The 19,491-nt window shown below is 33.5% G+C and overlaps 1 protein-coding gene across 1 annotated transcript in view; it reads right to left on the bottom strand.

Moving 5' to 3' along the window:
- Positions 1-13,529, bottom strand: part of LOC133194898 (uncharacterized) — a 33,309-nt gene extending 19,780 nt beyond the window's left edge. The window contains exons 1-2 of the mRNA XM_061330798.1: positions 13,475-13,529; positions 12,536-12,605 (exon numbers count right to left, since the gene is read on the bottom strand). Coding sequence (XP_061186782.1) covers positions 12,536-12,605; positions 13,475-13,529 — 125 coding nt within the window. The remainder of the gene's footprint in view (positions 1-12,535; positions 12,606-13,474) is intronic.
- Between the last annotated feature and the right edge of the window lie 5,962 nt (positions 13,530-19,491).

Genomic DNA, 19,491 nt, shown 5'->3' with positions numbered 1-19,491 from the left:
CATGTAGATGTGCAGTAAGGTTTCGGAATTTTCTTTTTCACCCTGGGGGTCAAATGGGGGTCAAAAAATGACGTTTTTTATGCAAAAAGCCCCTGGTTCACTGAACTCCTCATACATATTATATAGTAGCCTAATCATCTTTTGAGAGATGGTTGGAGGTGTCCTGTAGATGTGCAGTAAGGTTTCGGAATTTTCATTTTCACCCTGGGGGTCAAATGGGGGTCAAAAAATGACGTTTTTTATGCAAAAAGCCCCTGGTTCCCAGAACTCCTCCTACATTTTACACAGTAGCCTAATCATCTTTTGAGAGATGGTTGGTGGTGTCCTGTAGATGTGCAGTAAGGTTTCGGAATTTTCACTTTCACCCTTGGGGTCAAATGGGGGTCGAAAAATGACGTTTTTTATCCAAAAAGCCCCTGGTTCCCTGAACTCCTCTTACATTTTACACAGTAGCCTAATCATCTTTTGGGAGATGGTTGGTGGTGTCATGTAGATGTGCAGTAAGGTTGCGGAATTTTCATTTTCACCCTGGGGGTCAAATGGGGGTCAAAAAATGACGTTTTTTATACAAAAAGCCCCTGGTTCCCAGAACTCCTCCTACATTTTACACAGTAGCCTAATCATCTTTTGAGAGATGGTTGGAGGTGTCCTGTAGATGTGCAGTAAGGTTTCGGAATTTTCATTTTCACCCTGGGGGTCAAATGGGGGTCGAAAAATGACGTTTTTTAATGCAAAAAGCCCCTGGTTCCCTGAACTCCTCTTACATTTTACATAGTAGCCTAATCATCTTTTGGGAGATGGTTGGTGGTGTCCTGTAGATGTGCAGTAAGGTTTCGGAATTTTCACTTTCACCCTTGGGGTCAAATGGGGGTCGAAAAATGACGTTTTTTTTATCCAAAAAGCCCCTGGTTCCCTGAACTCCTCTTACATTTTACACAGTAGCCTAATCATCTTTTGACAGATGGTTGGTGGTGTCATGTAGATGTGCAGTAAGGTTGCGGAATTTTCATTTTCACCCTGGGGGTCAAATGGGGGTCAAAAAATGACGTTTTTTATACAAAAAGACCCTGGTTCCCAGAACTCCTCCTACATTTTACACAAGAGTCCCATTGGCCACAACACTCACCGAGTCAATATGGCTCTGCTGTTCTTCATCAGCAGATTTTTTTCTCCTACATATTCAAATATAAAGCTTTGATTGCCTGTTCTAGGCATACCCTACCCCCAGGTGCCATGTTTTGAATGAAATTGAATATAAACCTTCTGAGGATGCTGCTTTATTCATATAACTAATCATGGTTTTGCTGTTCTTTAAAATGGAATTTTAAATATGTCTGAAACCCTACCGGGGGGGGGGGGGGGGGGCATGATTTGAACAAACTTGTTTGTACACTACCTGAGGATACTTCCATATCAAAATGACTAATCATGGCTTTGTTGTTCTTGAGAAGAAGATTTATTTCCTATATAATTCCTTTCATAAAACTTATTGATCCCCCATTATGGCCCCAACCTACTACTGGAGGATGCCTTCAACAAACTTGAATTTACAATACTTGGGGATGCTTCCATATCAATATGATTAATCATGGCTTTCCTGTTCTTGAAAAGATTTTTAAAGATTTTTCCTATATATTCCTATGTAAAACTTTGATCCCCCATTGTAGCCCCACCCTACTCCCAGGGGTCATGATTTGAACAAACTTGAATCTACACTACCTGAGGATGATTCCATATCAATATGACTAATTGTGGCTTTGTTGTTCTTGAGAAGAAGATATTTAAAGAATTTTTTCTATATATTCCTATGTAAAACTTTGATCCCCCATTGTGGCCCCACCCTACCCCAAGGGTAATGATTTGAACAAATTGAATCTACACTACCTGAGGATGATTCCATATCAATATGACTAATTGTGGCTTTGTTGTTCTTGAGAAGAAGATTTTTAAAGAATTTTCCTATGTATACCTATGTAAAACTTTGACCCCTTATTGTGGCCCCACCCTACCCCCAGGGGGTCATGATTTGAACAAATTTGAATCTACACTACTTGGGGATTGATTCCATATCAATATGACTAATTCTGGCTTTGTTGTTCTTGAGAGGAAGATTTTTAAAGAATTTTCCTATATATTCCTATGTAAAACTTGGACCCCCCATTGTGGCCCCACCCTACCCCCAAGGGTCATGATTTGAACAAATTGAATCTACACTATGTAACAAAGGTTTCACAAAAGTTTCAACTTTTCTGGCCCAATGGTTCTTGAGAAGAAGATTTTTAAAAGATGACACCAAATTTTCACCAATTCTTAATTATCTCCCCTTGGAAAAGGGCGTGGCCCTTCATTTGAACAAACTTGAACCCCCTTTACCCAATTATGCTTTATGGCAAGTTTGTTTGAAATTGGCCGAGTGGTTCTGGAGAAGTGTATATTCCCATTTATGAATTTTGACACAAATTTAAGAAAAGTGAGGTCAAGTGAAAGGAAAGGTCAAGGTAAAAAAATATTGATAAAAATGTACATTAAAAAAAAGTATGATTAAATAGCTAAATCAAGTGTTTTGAATAGCAAAACCAAGCTATACCAGTATAGCTAATTCAACTGCAGAGCTTAATCAATTTTAAGAGATTGTGCAAGACCTGTTTTAATTCTTAATCATTCTTAAAATATTTATATCACCATTCCTGATTCAAGGGAGAGCTAGGCATATGACCAAAAAAGTCTATGATCTATTGATTTAATAAAGACACATGTATGGTGTGAGAAGATTAGTAAATAATGATGACAAGTGGGAAACAGTCGGGTTAATATTCACAAATTTTAGGAGTTTTCAACATTTAAGACCATGCAGACATAACCCCTTCCCCTTTTCCAGCTTCCCAGCCCCAGGCTCGTTTATTTATACAAATTATTATACCCGCACTTTCTAAAGAAAGTTCGGGTATATTGTTGTTACTCATGTCTGTCCGTCCGTCCGTCCGTCTGTCCGTCCGTCTGTCACACTCTTATTTCTCAAACTCCTCTTACATTTTACACAGTAGCCTAATCATCTTTTGGGAGGTGTTTGGTGGTGTCATGTAGATGTGCAGTAAAGTTTCGGAATTTTCATGTTCACCCTGGGGGTCAAATGGGGGTCGAAAAATGACGTTTTTTATGCAAAAAGCCCCTGGTTCCCTGAACTCCTCTTACATTTTACACAGTAGCCTAATCATCTTTTGGGAGATGGTTGGTGGTGTCCTGTAGATGTGCAGTAAGGTTTCGGAATTTTCATTTTCACCCTGGGGGTCAAATGGGGGTCAAAAAATGACGTTTTTTATACAAAAAGCCCCTGGTTCCCTGAACTCCTCTTACATTTTACACAGTAGCCTAATCGTCTTTTGGGAGATGGTTGGTGGTGTCCTGTAGATGTGCAGTAAGGTTTCGGAATTTTCATTTTCACCCTGGGGGTCAAATGGGGGTCGAAAAATGACGTTTTTTATGCAAAAAGCCCCTGGTTCCCTGAACTCCTCTTACATTTTACACAGTAGCCTAATCATCTTTTGGGAGATGGTTGGTGGTGTCCTGTAGATGTGCAGTAAGGTTTCGGAATTTTCATTTTCACCCTGGGGGTCAAATGGGGGTCAAAAAATGACGTTTTTTATGCAAAAAGCCCCTGGTTCCCTGAACTCCTCTTACATTTTACACAGTAGCCTAATCGTCTTTTGGGAGATGGTTGGTGGTGTCCTGTAGATGTGCAGTAAGGTTTCGGAATTTTCATTTTCACCCTGGGGGTCAAATGGGGGTTGAAAAATGACGTTTTTTATGCAAAAAGCCCCTGGTTCCCTGAACTCCTCTTACATTTTACACAGTAGCCTAATCATCTTTTGGGGGATGGTTAGTGGTGTCCTGCAGATGTGCAGTAAGGTTTCGGAATTTTCATTTTCACCCTGGGGGTCAAATGGGGGTCAAAAAATGACGTTTTTTAAGCAAAAAGCCCCTGGTTCCCAGAACTCCTCTTACATTTTACACAGTAGCCTAATCGTCTTCTGGGAGGTGGTTGGTGGTGTCCTATAGATGTGCAGTAAGGTTTTGGAATTTTCATTTTCACCCTGGGGGTCAAATGGGGGTCGAAATATGACGTTTTTTATGCAAAAAACCCCTGGTTCCCAGAACTCCTCTTACATTTTACACAGTAGCCTAATCGTCTTTTGGGAGATGGTTGGTGGTGTCATGTTGATGTGCAGTAAGGTTTCGGAATTTTCATTTTCAAGTTTTTGATGCAGTGGAAGAGCTCTCACTAATACATATCAGCATATTACTATTAGGTTTGATAAAAATATCTTGAATGATTTATTTAAAACTGAGCTTAACACTTATTTGAGAAAAGAGAGGTCAAGGTCAATGGAAAGGTTGAGGTCAAAATGTTGATGCAGTTGAAAAACTTATATCAGTATGTATTTACTATTAGCATAGAAGTTCAACAAAAATATCAGAAATGGTTTATTTAAAATGTAGATAAGGCCAAATAAAAAAATATGTGTGGTTCGGGTTACCTGACCTTCCCTATTTTATACCCCCGACCCTAAACTTTTTTTTGGCAATTTTCATATTTTTCCGGAATTTCCCCCAATTTCCATCAATGGCTCCAGTTTAAGTTTTAGTTTCAGCAATGACGGCCTCCTTGCAAAACATAGTGCAAGTGTTTAATAGTGTTAAATCCAAAGCAAGCTAGCATGTAGGTGTCCCCTACCAATATTGACTAGTATATTATCACACCACATCTAAATGCCATTTGCAAAGCAGTGATAGGTACTATTTAGAAAAAAAAATTAAGAAAATCATTTTGTTAAAAAAAAAAATAAAAAAAAAATAAAGAAAAAAAAAAATAAAAATCCCTACCTACCTACCCTAATTTTTTTGGAAGTGTAACCGGAACCACACATATTTTTTTGTTTGGCCTAAACACTAATTTAAAAAAGTGAGGTCAAGGTCAAAGGAAAAGTCAAGGTCAAAAAAGTTGATGCAATTGATATCTCTCAGCAGTATAATTATATCAGCATATGAAGTTTGATAAATATATCTTGAATTGTTTATTCAAAACTGATCTAGACACTAATTTAAGAAAAGTAAGGTCAAGGTCAAAGGAAAATTCAAGGTCAAAAATTTTGATGCAGTTGAAAAGCTTACATCAGTATGTATCAGCATATGACGTTTTATTGAAGTCGGACATGACAAACACTATATGCCTCGGCCATATTCAGGGCAGGGCATAAAAAACTTGAATCTACACTATATGAGGATGTTTCCATATCAAAATGACTAACAAGCAAATTCAAAGAATTGTGGTCCCCTGCTTTCCGTGTCCTAGTGGATGGGATGCCATTATTTATGACATATTGTTTCAAATATGCACGCCCTATCATATGTCATTCAAAAGTAATCACCAAAGTTAAAATTTTTGAAAATTAGGTAAAACATCAAGGTCAAGGGGTAAAAAATCATAGCATGCTTGGAAACATCTTGTTACAGGTAATGTACATGTCAAATATAAAAGTCCTATCTCTTCTCAATCAAAAGTTATAAGGAAATATAACATTTTTGAAAAGTAGGTTAAACTTCAAGGTCAATGTCACAGAGTCAAAAGTCATGATACATTTAGAAAGGTCTTGTCACAGGTAATATACATGTATAATATGAACGCCCTATCTTTTCTCTTTCAAAATGATCATTTGAAATAATGTTAAATTTTTTGAAAAGTAGGTCAAACTTCAAGGTCAAGGTCATGGGTTCAAAAATCATGGTATGTTTAGAAAGTTCTTGTAGGTAATGTACATGTGAAATATGAAATCCCTATCTCTTATTATTCAGAAGTTATGACCAAGGTTAAATTTATTGTGACAGACGGACAGACTGACAAACGGACAGACTGACAGACAAATGAGATTTAATGTCCCCTAGGTCCCTTTTGCGAAAACGGACGACAATAATGCCCTTGCTATTCATGAGAAGAAGATTTATGATGGAAAAAATCCCCTGCATTTTTCTATGTAAATCATTGGATCCCCATATGTGGCCCCATCCTACCCCAGTGGGTCATAATTTTAACAAATTTGAAGCTACACTGTCTATGTAAAGAAAGTTTCAACTTTTTGGGCCCAGTCAGTGGTTCTTGATAAGACTTTTTTAAAATGATACCACCAAATTTTCACTAATTCTTGATTATCCCCCCTTGAAAGAGGGTGTGACCCTTCACTTGAACAAACTTGAATCCCCTTTACCCAAAGATGCTTTGTGGCTGGGTTGGTTGAAATTGGCCCGGCGGTTCTAGTGAAGAAGACAAAAATGTGAAAAGTTTACAGGCGGACAGATGGATGACAAACAAAATGTGATCAGAAAACCAGAAAAACTCAAGTGAGCTAAAAACTGATGATCACAAGTACTTGGAAAGAGTTACAGTATTTGAAAAGCAGTTTTTTTTTTCATGCATTAATTGTTTTCAGAAGCTGAAAAGGTATGACTTGTATCCATGTTGAAAAAACTTCACATTTCAGAAAACAGTATGATTAAAAATAGTTAATCAAGGTGCTTTGAGTAGCAAAATAAGCTAAACTGGTATAGCTAATTCAACCACAGAGCTTAGTGAATTTTAAAATGCACAACCTTTTCAACTTTTAATCATTCTTAAAATATTTATATCATCATTTCTGATTCAAGGGAGAACTAGAGATATGATCAGAAGTATATCCATTGACTAATAAACATGTACATGTATATTGTGTTTTTTAAGTCATTAATGTTTGTTTGTTGTTAAATGTCCCTCTTGGGAATTTTTCACTCATACGGAGACACCACCACTTAAAAATAATGAAGACGTACAAGTCGGATTTAAGGTTAACATTCATTTTAGGAATTTTCAACAATTAATTAAGACGTAAAGAGATAACTCCTTCCCCTTGCCCCTTCCCCTTCCCAGACCCCAGTTTGTTCATGTATGCAAACTAGTCTAATACTTTGGTTTGACATAAAAAAAATGTGAATACATACAAATAGTTTAATGGTCCATCTCTTTGAATGATTTTCATTCCTAATTCTAGGTTGACCCAAATTCATGAATGAAATGTCAAGTAATCTTATCATTGATGCACTTCTATTTAATTTGATGTAGTCATATTATGAACAAGAGAGTGGGGATGACCTCAAGGGTTCATAACCTTAAACCATTAGATGTACATAACATAATAACACAAGAAACAAAATTATGTCTAGTCAAATGGAAAAATTTTCTACTATTTAGGAGTCGCATGATCATTTGTCATTTCAGGGACAGGGAGCGGCTAGGGAGATTGGAACCCCCCCCCCCCCCCCCTGGAATTTGCAGAGTTATTTAAATAGGACTATATACTGATTTACAGAAGCAAATAAAAAATGACTTTGGATGCCCTCCCCCTTTAAAAACATGGACCCCACCATCATTGTTTTTATTTTGTTTGTTTGTTTGTTTGTTTTTTTATTTTGCTCCTCAGGAAATTCTGGGCTGGAATTTTTTTGGACCGAGGTGTGGACCCCCCCCCCCCCCCCACGGAAAAAAATTCCCGGATCTATGCCTGTAACTGAATGTAATGTCGACAACGGGAGATAACTCTTCAGAATGTGAAATTCGTCTATTGTGGCATCGATGATCCACTCTCTACGATCGGCTCATACATTCAGTGTCTGAGAGAGAAACGAACGACAACTCTGCATAGGAGATTGCCGATGATCTTTGATCCTTTTTAAACTTTAACCTAACCATTTGCATTTCGGTTTATTTTACCCCAATCTATACTTAAACTTGTACTTACCGACTGTCATAGGTCCTGTCAACTTCATGAAATATAATCCAATTAAAACACAAAATGAATTAATTTCCACTGATATACATGTAACACTGCACCATGTCACATGGCATGTGCAATCTAAAAATGATAATGGTAAAACTAGTACTAGTACTGGTAGGGTGACGCAAGCCCAATGTGATGTAGAAATTTTCAAAAAGGTGTTCACATACATGTACAGTACAAGAACAAATTTTAAATTATCATAACAAACGATGTTTTAACATAACTTTGCCATCTAGGCCTATTTCCAAAAACAGGCAAATTGTGTGTGTGTGTATTGGGGGGGGGGGGACACATATAAATTGATTGGGTATGGCTTTTCAAGGAGGTTTTTGCCTAATCAAATACAAAAAAAAGTTTGCACATTTTGATAAATTCATCAAAAACGCTTTGTACTAAAATAATATTATTTGTTGTTGAGAAGATAAATTTAAAAAGTTCCAATTATGGGCCAAAAATTTATATCCCCCCTTTTTATTAAAACCTAATTTACAACATTAATTAAATTCTGATATTTCAGACTGGTAATGAATTAAGTATAAGAAATGCGTATAAGAGGTTCATGGGTCACATGGTCACCTGAGCATTTTATGCTCGATTTGACGAATAAATGTACTGTGTAAATTATAGAATTATTTGGACTTTTTCCTTGGTAAGCCCAATATGAAGGAGTGTGCATTTAGAGGCAAACACCTTAGTGCGGGTATTACTGTCTCATGACAGCATCTAGTTTTGTTTTGTTTTTGCTTGCCAAAATTAAATAAATATACATTCACAGACGGCTGGCCAGGTAATATGCCTTTGGGAGTTAGGGGGAAGATAACATGAGAAAACATCATTTGATTGCATTGATTACGCAAGAAATAGCCCAATGTGTAAGATAAATTAACTTGTGAATTATGAAATAATTTAAATCAGGATTGTTTCTTTTAAACCAAAAGTAGAAAAAAAACAGTTGATGAGGAAAAGTGAAAAAGACAGCTGAATTTACCTGAATAAAGTCAACTCACATAGTACCAATATATATATGAGAAATGAGCTTGGAAGTATAAAGTCTTCTATGAGGCAAAAAGTTTTCATTGTAAGAATTTAAAATTTTAACAAGATTAAATATATTTCCTCTGACAGCTCTTAGCAGTACTCTATGTCCGTTTTCTAGTTTATCGTTCAAAATTTATTATTAAAGTAAGAATTACAAGAATTACTCTGGATAAAAGTCATTAATTTCCTTTATAAACATGGATTAAAAAAAAGATGTCCACCTCGAACTTTTTTTTCACAAAAAGAAATTATTAAGATTATTAGTGTGTTTATTATTTTTGATTTAATAATATTTGTTTCAAATTCATAACTAGGGTGTCCCTACCAATGTTGACTTGTATATTATCACGCCACATCTAAACGCCACTTGCACAGCAGTGAGTATATTATTTAGAAAAATTTAGAAAATCAATTGTAAAAATTAAAAAAAAAATTAAAAAAAAATCCCTACCTACCTTCCCTAATTTTTTTTGGAGGTGTAACCGGAACCACACATATTTTTTTTGTTTGGCCTAACATGCTCTCTAAATTGAAGAATATGGTCATATAATTGCAGTCATATGAATTTTGTTCAATGATAAATGCAGACTGAGAGAATTTGCAAAATATATAAAGAAAGTCTTACCGTTGGGAAATAAGCAGGTCCAGTGCAATCTCTTAATTTAGCTAAATAGCTTGAAATAGCTATATAGCTTTATCAAACTTAATTCAAAATAGCTTGATTTAGCTATTTATATGCAGTTTTTCACAAAAATTATTTTTCTAAGAAATAGACAAAAAGACGCATATATTTGACAATTCATATATGTACTATGGGCTATCGAAACAACAAGCAAAATCAAAGGTAGCTCTAACTTTGCAACTTTTGAATACTTTTAAGCAAAAGATAAATCTCTATTGTTTGAGTAACTGTCCACCTTGTGTGCATTGAGACATGGATAAGTATGATTGCTTCTCATTGTACTGAATTATTACCGGGAGGTCAACATTATACCGCTACATTAAGAAAAATTTCAACTCATTACCGCTACATTTTCTCAAATTTTTGGGTGATCATTACCACTACATTTTATGAAAGGAACTAATGCCGACAACAACTAATTACCGCTACATACCGAATCTGCCAGCAATTCCATTCAATATAATTCACTCACTATGTATTGAAGTACAATTTGGATCTGAATTCTAATCAAAATGAGCATATATGAGTCTGTTGTCGATTTAGTGTCACATGAATGTCATGGCTACTATTGAGAAGTTTGTGACAAATCGCAGCAATGCAGGATTAGTTATTAATGGATATAAATTTCGTATAAATAAGACTTTTAAACACTCCAAAGTGTGGAGGTGCAGGGAAACAGGTCTTATGCATGTTTATATATATACATGTATATTGCACTGTACACGCATAGGACGCTGGCTAATGAAAGAGGCAATGTAGCAGTAATGTATACTTTCAAATGTAGCGGTAATGTATCCTTTTTTGTAGCGGTAATGTGCATGTAGCGGTAATGAAAATTTTGAAAATGACGTAGCGGTAATGATATGCACCATTATTACCAATCAATTATCTTGTTGACAATAATGTTGGCCTCCTTTATAATTTCATTGGAGAAGTAACTGTATCAATTGCGTTATGTAGCCCAAAAACTTTTAGAACTTTGAGTACAAAGTCTCTCAAGATTAGATTTTAATGAGTGATTTTTACTTGCATCAATTTCAGATGAGTTTATTATATCATCACTGCACTAAGGTGCGACTTTTTGTGCATGCTGAGAAAATTACACATTTAAGAAAAAAGTGTGATAATATAGCTAAATTAAGTTATTCTGAATAGCTTAATAAACCTTATAGCTAAATAAAGCTATATAGCTAAATCAAGAGATTGTACTGGAACTGATAAGTGCTTTCAAACATTGAATACTTAAAAAACTAAACCCACTGACATGCAACAGCTAAATTTCTGTTGATAAATGTTCGCGTATTCTGAACAAATTATTTACCCAAACAAAGGTGATGCAGTCACAAGATGACGTTCGTACCCATCTGACACTTACACTACTCCTCCTAAATCAGCTGGTAATAACACCATTATCCTCGAATTCAAGAAAAATCTGTTAATAAATTAGTTGGAATGATGATGACAAAACTATTCTAATCAGACATAATATAAGACACTTCTATTTTCCCCAAGAATACACAAAAAACAGGTGACATTTTCTGAATTGTTTACCTGTACTTCGATCGAAATTCTCCTCCTACTTGCCATGCTTGCTCACACCCAAGCTTTTATGACACTCAATTTATCCATCGTAAGTCGGAGAACCCATCCGGCTTTGTACAACTGCTTAAACTTTCCTTATACGCTGTGTGTAAACCATAAACATGTCTCTGATTTAACCCAATACACATCTCCATGTGTGAGGTACCCGGAAGTTAATATTATCGAAAAATCTCGCGAGTCACGTGACGAGACTTACAGACCCTAATGCAGTCCGAATTTGCTTGGTTCCAATGGAAATCTTGAGGAAGGGAGCATTCATTATATATTGTTGTAAGAAATGCAAATAGGTGATATCACCTATTCGAATTGGTGATATCACCTATTCAAATTGATTAGGTGATATCACCAATTCGAATAGGTGATATCACTTATTCGAATAGGTGATATCACCTATTCAGCACGAATAGGTGATATCACCTATTCGAATAAGTGATATCACCTATTCGAATAAGTGATATCACCTATTCGAATAGGTGATATCACCTATTCAATTTGAATGAGTGATATCACATATTCGAATAGGTGATATCACCTATTCGAATAGGTGATATCACTTTTTGGCAGTAAATACCAAAACGGCGCCTCATACGTCTTAGCCAAATTCTCTTTACACGACATGATCAATTCCCAAGTTCCTTGAAGTACACATATGACGTCATCGGTGGTAGATTTTAATCAAAATGACAGATACAGCATAACAAAATAAAAACATTTTATTTTTGTTAATGTTTACACGTTTCTATTCATTTTCTAGAGTTAAATTACATCTCTAAATACGAATATTACGAAAACTTGTATTCTAAAATTGACGTCATCTCGCCTACTATGACATCATAATGTAGCACTGACTAAGTCAAGGTAGAATATTTTGTATCCTTCCTTATTACCCCTGCGAGATAATACAAACAAACTTTCATCAAAAATCTTCGAAATACCAACTTAAGTTATGTTTATATATTGTTTGTTGTTTAACGTCCCTCTATGTTTTTATAAGCAAAATGAATAAGCTTAACTGCTTAGATGGTACCTGAAAGGTACCATCGATTTAAGAAATTATAAAATATAGTCATGTTATATGACAAAATTTTATATTATTCTCCTTCGTCAAATGACACGACAGTACAGGTAAATGAAAACCACAATTCAAAGTAATTAATGCAGAAGTAAAGTACTCAAGTACAATTTTCATAACATTTCTCATAATTTTGACAATATACTAACAAGCACCCATCCTTTAAAAGGAATGCATTCATACTCGTCATGATAGCAATACTAATGATAATGTTTTTTTTTATTTCGTGCATTTTATTTATGTTAGAATAATTGATGATTTGTTTATGTAATATCGTACTTGTAGTAGGTACAATAGGAGTAGTAGTTATAGCCATCATAGTGAGAGGAACAGCCACCTTCAACGTTCTCTGAGAAAAGAAAACACAATACATTACAGTGATCTATTTTTCCTTTCATGTAATATAAGATACATACGTACAATTAAAATAATTCATGCATGTAGTTTTGAATTCTCTTTTAAGTACTATACCATGAGTCTGATAATGTATTTTTTTTAGCTCGCCTTAGCAAATAGCCCCAGAAATTATTTTTCTTGTTAAAAACTTTGTTGTTTTTCTATGTAGTCGTTTTAGATGTTTGGTCACATTTTCAGATTTTGTTCTTCAAAACAAAACCTTGGCCAGGTTCGATCAAATAAAGCACGAGTATATTTTGGCGAACTTGTTTCTCAATTCAATAATATTTAATTCAAATTCAAACCCTACATCAAATTGGAGACCATTAAAAAAACCAAAATTTGCGTTTTCAAAACAACTGGGTCAGACAATACAAACTCATTTTAAAGATTCAACTATGAATAAAGATTAATATTTGTTCAAATCGTGGTCCCGAGAATCGATGGGGTACAATCGTTAGTTGCCTATTTAGAAAAGTATATCGACATTTGTTACTTTCTGAAACTGCTTTTTTACCAGGAAATCTGAACTTTCACTTTTCCCTAACTCTATAATTTTTTTTTCAATTCTACACCACCGTTATCATTTCATTTTTCACGGGGAAGGTTACTGAAACGATCAAAGTAATATAAATTATAAAGGTTAATGATTTTTATCCCCTTATGCAAAAGTTTGTTTTCTGTTTTTATGAATTTGTAAATATAAACATAAAGGGGGTTCATTTGTAATTGATAGCACATTTTCAGAAATAAACAAAACCAGAAAAAATAAATACTGAGACATTAAAATATGAAACTCTACACAATACATCATATACTTACCATAGACTATAAATAAAAGTAAAATACTCCGTTTCAAATTGCTGTTATCCACCATGTTCTGTTTCTTTTGTGAATTTAAATCAAATTCTGTTTGAATATTGGAGTTTTAAATCCTTGCGCTGCGAAATCGACGCTTTACTGATAATTTATAACCTGGCTCTACCTACATAATCTACTTTAATCAAAAACATTCTCCATAAAACCACAGTCCAGAAGATAATTCTTTTTACCAAATTGTGTGTTTAAATGAAATCATTTTAAAAAGTCTGATTGCTTTTTTCTGAGTATCACTAGTTAAATCAATACAATGGCTTGTTATTTACATATATGAAAATGCTTTTAACATTTTATTTTAGTAAGTTTGCCAAAAATATAACATATGGCAATAAGTTTAGCAGTATATAATGTTGTTCTTGTTAAGCTTTTGTCTTACACTTGAATGTATATTTTTTTTAGGATTTTATCCTAACAACACCTTTGTTCTTACCCCCAAAAAGATATATTACAGTTTAGTTAAAAAGTGAGAAAAACTTGACTATAGATTTTCCCCGTAGAATTTTGGTTACAGCCTATGCAGTGTTAAATATAAGCATATTACATCTTGTTTCATTAGCAAGCATTTAACTTCTCAATTACTGCTCTTATGATTGATTTCTCTTTCAAATGCACTCTAATAGCTCAAAACGTATTCATAGAGATCTTTGTAAATTAATGATTGATGTAAAAATAAAACAAAAACAAAACAAAAAACAAAAAAAAAATAAAAAAAAATAAACAAAAAACACAGTTTTGCAAATTGCTTATGAAAATGCGACTAAAGCTTTGATATAATTTTTTTTTTATTATCACGTTTCTAAAGACTTTTATTATTTGATTTTTTTTTTCAGCATCATATAAGAAAGAAAATGTAAAACAGGATACTCGTGTAATTAAAATATTAAATAAAATTACAGAAAAATATTAAATAAATTTACAGAAACAAAGACAGTTAGGAAACAGTGGGTTTTTTTTTCATATACGTTTGCCTATCTTCATGACCCCATGGACTCTCCTGTAACCTCTTAACATGTTTTTCTTCTCTCCACTTAGGAAAACGTTTGAATGAATATTGAAATCCCTTTCATCCCAGAATTCAAATTGTTCGGAGCCATGGCTAATATAATATCGGTGAAAAAGAGAGATAGATGCCAGAGAAGGGGATGTGGATGATATATGCATCCTGTGTTATCAAATGGTAGGATGGTTGCTACTAGGTCGAGAAAATTATAATTATTATATACTTCAATAACACTATCATTTCAATAGCATTCGTTCCTTAAATATAAAGATATAAGGATTAACACACTGTATGTCAATAAATGATTGAAACCATTTATAGTAAATTATTTAGCTCAAATTGATTGATTTTTTAAATTTGAATTTCATTCTTGCGCAAGTGCACCCAGCAGGCATTTCAACATTGATTCAACGTTGAATCAACGTTGCACTTCAACGTTGAATCAACGTTGAATTTTGGTTGCATATGAAAGTTGAGGCAACTTTGAGACATCAACGTTGTTTCAACGTCAATTTTCAACGTTAAATAGACGTTGAAAATGGGTTGAACTTTGGTTGATTTATAGTTGGATTTTGGTTGCAAATGAAAGTTGAGGCAACGTTGAAACTTCAACGTTGTTTCAACGTCAAATATCAACATTAAAAAAGGTTGAACATTGGTTGAAATTAGGTTGACTTTTGGTTGAAATTTTTTGGTTGTACAAATGTTGATATTTGGTTGAAATCACGTTGAAGTCATACTGAGTTTTGCTTTATAAACAAATACATTTCACATTTTAATAAAAGTTTTTATTCAAGTTGCGAAATATGTATGCTGTAATTCAGTACTAAGATTATGAGTAAATTTATTTTAAACTGTATTTTAAAAACAAAGATAAATCCAGGATCCAATCACCGAATCTCAAAAATCACTGTTTAACAAAATTTATCTTCCTTGTGAAAAGGGGGGTCACAGTAATCATATCAGGTTCATCACATCACGCATCTGTCTAAAACTAAGTTCCACAAAGTGGCTGATCCATTGATTTTAAATCACGCGCATTGTTACATGTAAGACCCACAAAATGACTCGTCAGTCGGAAAGAAATGAACAGGAAGCTCCATCCTCTAATGCAAAACCTATTACCAAAAGAAATATGACATGAAAGTCATTTATTTGATAACTTGTTATTTCAAGTGATAAAAATATACATGAATAATAATAATAATAAAAAAAAAAAAAAAAAAACAGACAAAAGTACATGTTCTTATACTTGGAATTAATGAAAAGAATTATATTTGTCCTCGTGTTAAAATTCGTAATTGTAACAGTATTATTATAAATAATTATTACTGAAGAAAAATGTTGAAAACATGGAGGTGTACATACAAAATGCTTCATTCCTTTGTAATTTTTTCGGGCGATGGATCTCATCCAATCAGGGCATCAATTACGTCTCAAAGCCGTCAGTGGATGATGGAACCTTACGGCCAACTGCAATTAAATAGTATACTATGTTTCAATTTTATGTGCAAATGAATATCAACCAAACACATAAATACACGAACTAAGGATGTGCATTTCACCCAGATTAAACAATATTTTATTATGTATAATCATGATAAGGTTGGATAACAGACACTGCCTGTATAAGTCCTCTCCATAATACAAGGTTAATTTCATACATTTATAAGTAAATATTAGTTACATATCATTGAAAAAATAAATATATACATGTACATGTGGATATTCAAAAGAAATTTATAAAAATAAGACAAAATAAATGGTAGAAAATTAATTATGTGAGCTGATGATACAATATGTTTGCAAATTAACGTATATGACTAACAAAAATAATACAGGTATAAATGTGAAAGTTAAAAAGAACACATAAATAGATGCTGGTTCTGTGGTTTGACAATTTAAAAAAAAGAAGAGGAACAATATCATGCAAATCTCTTTGTAGATGTAATAATTTCATGAACAAGTTTAAATACTGAAATATTTTGGTTGAAGGTAAGGTTATTGTTTCCATTCAAAATAAGTTGTCAGGATAAAGGCATTGGTAATTGCGAAGTATTAAAGTTTTGCATGCAGATTACAAATATGCTTACAAAAGAAGAATAAAATGATGTATGGGTACTAGAAAATCTAAAATATCTTCTAATTCCATGAAAAGGAAATTATACTTACTGAGCAGAAGTTGATAATCCAGCCTTAATCCTTGTGCATGGCGTGTAAAATAAATAATATGTGAACAGCAAGAAGACGCGCACTTCTTGTCCATCAGTTGAATTCAAATTTTGACCTAGATAAGCTGCAAACAACTTCTCTGTATCGCTGCCCAGCAAGAAAATTGCATAACAAGGTTATCATGACACTGAAACTGACCAGCTAAGCTAGAACCACTCCTTATCTGATGCCTTGAAGATAAATTTGGGGAGTGGATCTAAGTAATGTAAACTGACCGGGGTTAATTGTTAGTGAGAAAACTGTCAAACCTTTTTGTAACGTGTTTATTTTAAATGTTTTTATATTTTGTGATAAGAAAGATTAAAGTAATTCCCTTACCAAACTGTTCTGTTTGCTGCAGACCTGCAGCAAGTCTGCTGCAAGTTTGCAGCAAACAAAATTGTTCGCAGGAAGAAACTTTTCTTGTTCGCAGATGATTGCCGCTAGCTGCGATCTTGCGGCAAACATTGCAGCAATTGCTGTAAGCTTGCAGCAAATTCGCAGGAACTCAACATGTTTGCAGGAACATTGCAAGAAACATACACGCCAATCTGTTGTTCGCAGCAAGTTCGTAGGAAACATTTAACAAATTGAATGTTTGCAGGAAGTTCGCAAGAACAGTAAACAAGTCAAATCAGCCAATGAAATGCAGATTGTACAGGGGTCAACACAGAATTCGCCATTTTGAAATGTTTGAATTGAAGTGTAGATGTTTCAGTATTTTGTTAGGAATACTTCCCATTTTGAACATGTTGAATGATTACAAAAGCAAAATTCTGAATGTTGGTGTATATTGGCATACAAAACATCTAATTGGTAAGATCTGATTTTGTTTTATTTTGATATGAAACAATTATCTCTTTAAAGCATGTTCAAGTAACATGTAATTGCTAGATCAAATCTTAATCTATTTATGAATTTTAATCTTTATTTTAATATCACAATTGTATGTTTCTTTAAATGTATTAAAGGTTCCAAATCAACTATTATAAATATTTATATGTTTTCAAATAAATTAGTATTAACCGTAAAATTTTATTGTTAAAGGAATGTGCGAAGTTTTTAATTTTCTGTACTTGTCAAAAAAATTATATTTTTTATTAAGAATAGAATGTGAACATTGTCAAGGAACATAAAGATAAAGATAGACTATCAACACTTCAGAAACTAGCTTGCATCATTTCATAAACATGTGGTGGATTTTCTCTATAGTTAACTTCAACAGATTAAGGTCAGGACAAAGGCTTTCTGCGAACTTGCTGCTTGTACGCAGGAATGTGCCAAATACAATAATTATATTCCTTGCCACAAGTTAGCAGCAATGTTTGCTGCAAGCTTGCAGCAATGTTTGCCGCAAGCTTGCAGCAATGATTGCCGCAAGCTTGCAGCAAGGTTTCCATATTTGGAAAATCCAGTGTTTGCTGCAGACTTGCAGCAAACCTCATTTGCATGGTAAAATGTTTGCTGCAAGCTTCCTGCATACTTGCCGCAAACTTGCTGCAAACCCAAAGGCTTTGTATAGGCTGCCATGGTTTACTTAGCTTCATTGCAGCAAGCTTGCAGCAATGTCTGCAGCAAGTTTGCAGCAATGTTTGCTGCAGACTTGCAGCAAATGTTTGCAGGAAGGCAATATTTTTGGTAAGGGAATATAAATAATGCAGTTTCCCTTTTTTTCTTTCATATAAATGCAACAAAAGCACAGTCTAATGTAAATTCAGACTTCTTAGATCCGCTCCGTATACATTCTGCGCAGAGTATACGGCACGGATCTAAGAAGTCTGATTTTAATTCGATTACATTAATTTGGAATAAATTATTATATTTATTAATTCTATAGTAACATGGAAGTACAGTGAAGTATTGGATAAAGATGTCATTAAGCTTATCTTAAGGACAAAAAAGTTTCTCTTTTTCATTTATGTAAAAACACTGCATTCAGAATTAATTTACAAATTAACTTTTTTGAAACATGCAATTACAGTGGAGAGTTGAATATAGATGTCAGACTTCATATTAACTCATATTGAACATTTTATTACAGTACTGTAAGCACAATTCTTTTGAATGAAATTAAATAAATTAATTCATAATACATTTCATTTATTGTGAATAATCATATTCTAACAATGCATATATATATATATATATATATATATATATATATATATATATATATATATATATATATATATATATATATATATATATATATATATATATATATATATCTATCTATCTATCTATCTATCTATCTATCTATATATATATATATATATATATATATATATATATATATATATATATATATATATAGCAAAAAATTACACAGGTTTCGCGTTCAATAACCCTTACTATTTTGACCTTGAAAAATAAGGCGCTCATTACCCGTTGTTTCGACATTAAATTTTCCTCACTTTTTCAACATTGAAAATATGTTGCATCCTCGATGTTGTTTCAACATAAAAATATTAACGAACATTCAAAGTTGAAAATATGCTACATTTTTAACATTGCTTCAACATTAAAATAACAGTAAATATTTAACGTTGAAAATATATTGAATCTTCAATGTGTATCAACGTTGAAATATCGACGAACATTCAACGTTGAAAATATTGTGCAGCTTCAACGTTGTTTCAACATTGAAATAGCACCAAACATTCAACGTTGAAAATATGCTAAATCTTCAACGTTGTTTCAACATTGAAATATCGACGAACATTCAACGATGAAAATATGTTGTATCTTT

Source organism: Saccostrea echinata, unplaced genomic scaffold (assembly GCF_033153115.1).
Source record: "Saccostrea echinata isolate AGI-Se365-2 ecotype Australia unplaced genomic scaffold, CSIRO_AGI_Sech_v1 ptg000029l, whole genome shotgun sequence".
NCBI lineage: Eukaryota > Metazoa > Mollusca > Bivalvia > Ostreida > Ostreidae > Saccostrea > Saccostrea echinata.
The sequence above is the reverse complement of the archived record's forward strand: the minus strand, read 5'-3'. Positions and strand labels throughout refer to the sequence as shown.